The 6,989-nt window shown below is 39.2% G+C and overlaps 1 protein-coding gene across 1 annotated transcript; it reads right to left on the reverse strand.

Annotated features, from left to right (window-relative positions):
- Nucleotides 1–233: 233 nt before the first annotated feature.
- On the reverse strand, nucleotides 234–6,304 carry LOC146317949 (peptidyl-prolyl cis-trans isomerase FKBP1A-like). Its single transcript, XM_084732425.1, has 4 exons — nucleotides 6,161–6,304; nucleotides 6,024–6,071; nucleotides 4,548–4,657; nucleotides 234–1,171 (listed from the first exon to the last, which is right to left on the reverse strand). The coding sequence occupies exons 1-4, from the start codon at nucleotides 6,195–6,197 to the stop codon at nucleotides 1,046–1,048; spliced, it is 321 nt and encodes a 106-aa protein (XP_084588551.1). The 5' UTR covers nucleotides 6,198–6,304; the 3' UTR covers nucleotides 234–1,045.
- Nucleotides 6,305–6,989: the final 685 nt, after the last annotated feature.

Here is a 6,989-nt window from a genome sequence, read left to right on the forward strand (position 1 = left end):
ATGAATCAGTTACTAACAAACCTGTGACAATGCCTGGAAACAAAAAGTTTGAGTGTTCTAAAGATAATTTAACTTGAGATTCCTGAGCTTGATTTGTGTTTACAGGGTGAATCTATGCGTGAACATGTCCTAATACGTATATATAGCCATTTGTTATGACAAGTAATTCTTCATAAATCTGCCAATGACAATGATCGAAGCATAAATGTTGTGTACTTTCTTTTTAATGCAAGAATGCAATACCCACAGGTGAGACAATTTCTAAAGGATGGCACAATAAAGAAATAAAACAACAAAAATATGATAAGCATGATGCCAAAAAACAAAGGACACTTGAGGACTTTTAACTATGACAAAAAAGACCCAGGAGTATGGTGTAAGGGACAGGATTCAAAATCGATTCCATTGTATATGGCAACACAAGTAGGGATGGGATTTAATCATAAAACAATGTTTTAAAACACTGAGTGTTTCTTTTCATTTTGTCAAAATTTCAAGTTGTCAGCTCAATGCATCTACAGTGGGGATAAATCTAGGAGAGAAAACACAAATAAACTCTTCATTACAAGGTGTTTCATGTGCATTTTTAACACTAATATTATTACCGCATTACTTTTGAGACATTGGAAGAAACACTTATAAAGAAACTAGATTTTTGCACATTTGGTGTCAATTCCAATTTATGGCACACATTAAATAAATAGCAAAACTGATCTTTCTAATGTTCCTGTGTTATTTGCTCTTATTTAATAACGTATCTGATGTGCTATCTAACAGTTGCATGATTAAAGATTTATCAGATAAATTTTACAATACAGGCCTCATCAATCCTGTGTTTTTTAGGTCTGTGTGTCATCTTAGCACCTACAATTCTGCTGACATTATTATGGTGGTCTCATTGTGTCAGTTGTATTGTGATATTCTTTCTGCAATAATTTATTCATGGTTATAAATGCTCCTGACAGCACCTTTAATTAAATGGCTATTTGTGTCAGACATGTGGGTGGAATAAGAAACTGGGAAGGGAAGCTTTGAACTGAAACACTCAGCATCCCAGCAGCTCCACTTCAAAGATGAGAGTGGAATTTGGTGGGATGACGGGTGGGTATCCTGAAGCGCCGTACGCATAGTCCGGAGAGCAGGTCAGCCTGGCAATCTGACCGACGCTCATCTGTGGAGGAGGTGAAGAGCAAGTTACATAAAGGTAATAACTAACAAGAGTTCCATCAAAAACATTTTCAGGGTGAACTGTTCCTTTAAGGTCAATAAACACTGGCAACAATTTATCAAACTGCACATCCAAAATGTGTTGAACCTTCCCAGCCTTACATCTTTAGAGTAACTGCCCTCATTTAGTGACTTAGGCTGAGATGAACTTGATGACATACAGGGAATATTTTTTCAGACTTTCAAGGGTCCTACAGAGACAAAGAAGACACAAAACTGTTTTCACAGCAGGGCTGGGTGATAGAATTGCAATTAATTCAAGTTAATATTTATGCATGTGCAAAATCCAGTTATTCATCATGCACAATGGGGCTATTATCAGTCAAAAAGTAATGTAGATGACAGCTGGATATATCAGCTGTTACAAGACATCAGTGCTCCAGCGTTCAGTCGCTAACACCGGTTAACCCGCTGTCTGCAGAAACCAGACTGATGTCAAAAAAGCACAAGTGGCATGAGCAGCTGGCGTTTCTACTCCAGGTTTAGCCCTCTTCATACAGCCCCTGCACAGAATAGCAGGACAAGATACTTTTGTGTCCATTGAACCAGAAACTTTAGCTTTACGTTATAAATTCATAAGGTTATCAGTTCTGAATAAAAATATTGGGTTGCCAGCGAACACAGTGGTCTTTCTTAAGAGCAGTAGTGCTCAATCTCTGTGTAAACTATTTCCTGATAATCAGGTCACAACATCGTCCAAATATGCCCTTTCTCTCTGTCAGGTGTATTCTCACATGCACCATAAAAAAAAAGTTGATAAAACTCATAATTTCATATTGACAGGTTCATGAGATTTTTGGAGTTGGATTAAACTCAAATTCATAAGTTCTGAAATATATTCATGATTTATAATCTTTTGTTGAGTTAATTTACTTGTCTTCATGAATCTTGGAGTCTTAGAAACCCACCAAAAAATTGGATTTCAAAAACTGATCACACCATTTTGCACTTTATCTTCAATGAGCTGGCTTAACAATTTTTGAAATACATTTTTTGGGGGAGGTTTCCAAAAGTGAAAAGATTTAAAGTTGGGAAAAACTTGGTAAAACTTTTTCAAAACTTATTTTTGTTTGAGTCGGGCTCAAAACGCAAAAATCTATGGAAGTAAGTTGATTTGAAAATTTAACTTCATTTGTACAGTGTGTTGGAAATTCTCTGTATGGTTTAAGTGAAGGGTGTCTCTAGCAGAGCATGCAGGAGGAGGAGGAAAGCAAGTCTCAAAACTAATTAACTGTGATGGCAGCAGAGAGTGTGATGGACACAGAGCTCAACTGACTCCAGTCTACCTGCCTGGCAAGTCGGGCTGAACGATTAATTGCATTTGCGATAATATCGCGATATGATAACATGCGATTTTCTAATCACAACGTGTGCGATTACAATGTGGCCACATAAAAAAAAAAAAGTGGTCACGTGTTGCACGTGAGCAAGCGAGCGAGAGCGAGACACCACTGGACTGCATCAACTTTTTATGCTGCACCTTAGCACATCAGTGGTGTGGAATTATTTCAGTTTTAAAAAGGAAGATGCTGCGCAGCATCAGGTGTTGTGCAGAACATGCCATGCTACTGTTGCTACTTCACGGGACAACACTACAAATAGGGGTGCAACGGATCACAGTTGATCCATGTCCAGTACGAATCGCCCTCTATGATTTGGCACACATGTGATCCACGGACCACATGTGAGCATCATAGTTTTAATGTCACGGTTACTTTTGTATAAGTTATAATACCTGAAATCTCAATGCAGAGTTGCAGTGAAAATACAGGACAGATGCTGCTGTGTGCAGCACATCTCTGTGAAGAGCGACTGATTTAAAAGCCGTCACATCGCCTTGAGTGAAATCAGACCATAACTTTTTTCACTGATGTAACTATGCTATCACCAAAGAAACAGATCATAAAACTGTGATGTTCATTGAAACTTTGGTGATATACGCTGTCTTAACTTCTACACAGCTCCTCTCTGCTCACCGCTGCAGCTCTGTCTCACCCCGCCTGTGATACTGTGTCTGTTGATTGATCATGACTTCTAACCAATCAGATGTGCTGCTGTAGGCGGGACATTGAGCCAGACTACAGAGCGTAGTTGTGTATTATACTGTACAGAGTATAATGACCTAATATATGTATAGTATATACATAGTACAGCACTGTATAAGTTTGAAGTTTTTAATATTATTACCATTATCATTACTATTATCATTATTATTACATAACTATGGTGATAATTACAGACAAAGATCAAAGACAAGTGCATTTTTAAAATAATTTAACCCTAATCCCACCACTTTTTTCTTTTTTGCTGATCCGAAAAATGATCTGATCCGTGACTCAAAACCGTGACACGATCCAAACCGTGAGTTTTTTGATCCGTTGCACCCCTAACTACAAACCTCATCCAGCACTTAAAAACACCACAAAGCCATTTACAACAGTCGTATGGCTAAAATGCCGAGCACCAGTGCGCCACACACGCTAAACATCGTGTCGTGATCATTGTGTTGGCCATATCAAAATAATTCATGATGTTTTGTTGGAAAAAAGGAAAGAGGATAAAATAATAATTTTAAAAAAATCGCATGTTAAATCGCAATATTGGAGAAAAATTAGAGCAATTAGATTATTTTTCCAAATAGTTCAGCCCTGCTGGCAAGAGAGATGCTTCGTGGTGTGCTGAGATTTGCAGGATGCACACTTTCACTTTTCTGACTGTAATCTGGTGTTTTAACGTAGGCAGATAGTCTGTGTGAAAATGAAACGATCAATAAAAGGGGAAAGCAAGCAGAGAAGAGACGAAGCAGCCACTTGTGTGCTCTATCCACATGTTGCTCATCCAGACTTTGGACTAAAGGGTTGGCAGGGTAAAGTCCAGGGAGACCAATGTGGACATCTGCATTCACACATCGTTGGAAAATACACATACAGCTCCTCTGGGTCATGTCTACATAACTGCAGAGTTGTAGTGTGTGCACGAAAGGGGCTGTTGAAACTGATATATCAAAGACAACGTCAGTGCTTTTTTTTTTAAGCCTCTGGTACTGACAGTGCACATCTGTGTGGGTTAATTTGTATGTCTTAATATGCATAATGATGACAGCCTTGCAGGCGGTGCAAGTATCTTATACTAGCTAAACTGTCTTGTACATAAAGACCTCAAAATAACATTTTAGTCCAAACACAATTTGCAGTAAAAAAAAAAGACTCAAAACTGTAACCATCCCAATTCTTAAAAAAGAACCAATAACCCTCAAAATGAGGAATCTCATCTTGCAGTGTAAAAGCAATGGAGTGACCCTTTCAAGTTCCTTTCCATACCTGAGCTACACCCTCATCCCAAGCACGGATTACTTGACCGGCTCCAATTTTGAATTCGAAGGGTCTCCGTGACCTGGAGGAGTCGAACTCTTGCCCGTTTGTCAGTGTGCCTGTTCGACAATAAAAAAAAAAAGATGATGAAAAACAAAATGATGAAAAATAATGAAAAAAAAAACTTGTGTCTTTGTAGCACATGATTAAGTGTCAAATACATACACCCCAAATGAACACCACCTAGGATTTCAATGTTGAGTTCTATCTGAAAACTGTTTGATATTCAGTCTGATAGTCTAAGGCCTCTTTTCAACAGTAACAGTTTACTAAGTTAGATAAAATGTGTTACTTTTTGTTTTGTGAGCGGTTTCCTTATTTTTCCAGAGAGCAGAAATGGGAAAAGTTTTACAGTTGCGCTGTAGTCTCCCATCTACATTCTATGGCACTTGTGAACACTGAATTTCTTTTTAATTATGCCATACTGAAAATTTGTGACAAACCACAAGGCTGTTGTGATGGTTTATACATAAAATTTGTACTGTTTATTGTAGAGAAAATGAAGACATAGGAAGTTACAGCTTAGTTATGCTCACTGGGATTTGAGGCCACAGCCAGAGAACGTGTTGTCTAGAGGGAAACCCCAAAGTCGCGAAAGATCTCGCGAGAGTGATCATTTTGACCCAAACTGTAACCCTTCCCTAACTCAAATCAAATTTTGTCCCTAAACCTACCCAGATCTTTACTAAAGCCACAATTACGTTATCACATTGTAAAACTTTGTACAATCTGCACAATGAATACCCAACTCGTATAAAATCTCGCGAGAAAATCAAGGGTTACGTTCTTAACACAGCCCCAAATAACGGTTCATTAGATTTAGCTTAGCACAACGGCTGGAAATACGAGGAAATCATTAGCCGATTTATTGTTTTTAACGAAATCAACTATTCTAGATAAATAGTCCTAGTTGTCGAGCAAAAAAACTGGGAAAGGACCAGTTTACCTGTTTGCTCGGTCTTTGTGCTACACTGAGCTAACGGTAGCTTCATATCACCACACGACACGAGTAGCAGTCCTATCTAGAAGGGAATCCCAGACCCCTGATAGATCTCGCGACAGTTATATTTCTTTTAACCCGAAACATACCCTTTCTCTAACCAACTGTTTTTGCCCCTAACGCTTCCCACAGCTTAACTATAACGCATCACATTATAACACAAAATTTGTTTGGGCAACGTGCATAACGAACAAAAACGTGTAAAATCACGCGAGAGTTTGGCAAACTAAGGCTTCCTTTCCTCACACGACTAAGTATGGCATCGATCCTCGATCTGTCGCCAGAGCGAATGCGCCGTTTTCCAAATGCATACATAATGGTGTAACTCAAAATCGACCTCAAGATTATATTTCAGCGGGTATCATTTTGTAATTTACATGAAAGTGGATGAATCTTTGACTAGTCGGCAATGAAACATGTCTTACCAGTGTAGTGCACACGAACAGTCGCTCCTTTCTGCGGGAAAGTCTTTCCTGAATGGGGAAATCAGCGGTTAAACTAACATACTTTGAAAATGACATATATTTACGTTTACGAGTTACTTGAATGATACGATTCTTACCATCTCCAGGTTTTATGGTCTCAACTGTTACTCCCATTGTTCTTTTCCGAGCAGCCTTCCCCCTCTCACACTTCCTGGGCCAAGAGCTCGATGTGCCCTATGTGTGTTCAGTTACATGCGACGGGATTGGTCCGTTCGAAGAAGGCGTTGAGTAGAACATGTCTCATGAGGCTGAGAGTGTCGTGTGTAGAAAATAACTCCTTGATTTGCGAATCTCTCGCGAGATTTGTCCGCGTTGTGTCTTAATTGTGCACGTTGTCCAAACTAATCACGTTCAATCGTGTTATAAATGTGACAAGGCTGTGATTGAGATCTGGATGGACTTAGGAACAAGAGAAAGGGAAAGATGATGGTTTGGGTAAAATTCTCATCAATCATTCTCGCGAGATTTGTCACGGGTCTAGGGTTCCCCTGTAGACAAGACCGACTGACAGGGAATGTCAGGCTTAAAACAATGTCCCTTTTCCTGTTTGTATGTGTGTGTCGACTGAAAGGGAAAGACGTGCGTGACAAACGTAGACTAGTTTTTGGAAGCTTATTCCAAGTGAAATGAATACATAGGACGGTTACAGGGGCGCTGTGCAAAGGGGACCCACCAAAGTGGGGAAGGTCCTGAAAAAGTCTGGAATTAAAAGTTTGTTTTTATCGGCAATTTTGATATTTTATGTCACTGTCATGAGAAATTCAATTTTTTCCCCTCGGTTAAATAAATGATTAGACAGACTGTTTCTCTTATCAAAAACAACTGTAGAGCCTCTCAGGACTCATCCACCCCTCTAAACGGTGCACATGGTTACATCCACCCCCACTGTATAGGCCAGGGGTCTGC

The sequence above is a fragment of the Lutjanus erythropterus genome, chromosome 12 (genome assembly GCF_056507025.1).
Source record: "Lutjanus erythropterus isolate fLutEry1 chromosome 12, fLutEry1.hap2, whole genome shotgun sequence".
NCBI lineage: Eukaryota > Metazoa > Chordata > Actinopteri > Lutjaniformes > Lutjanidae > Lutjanus > Lutjanus erythropterus.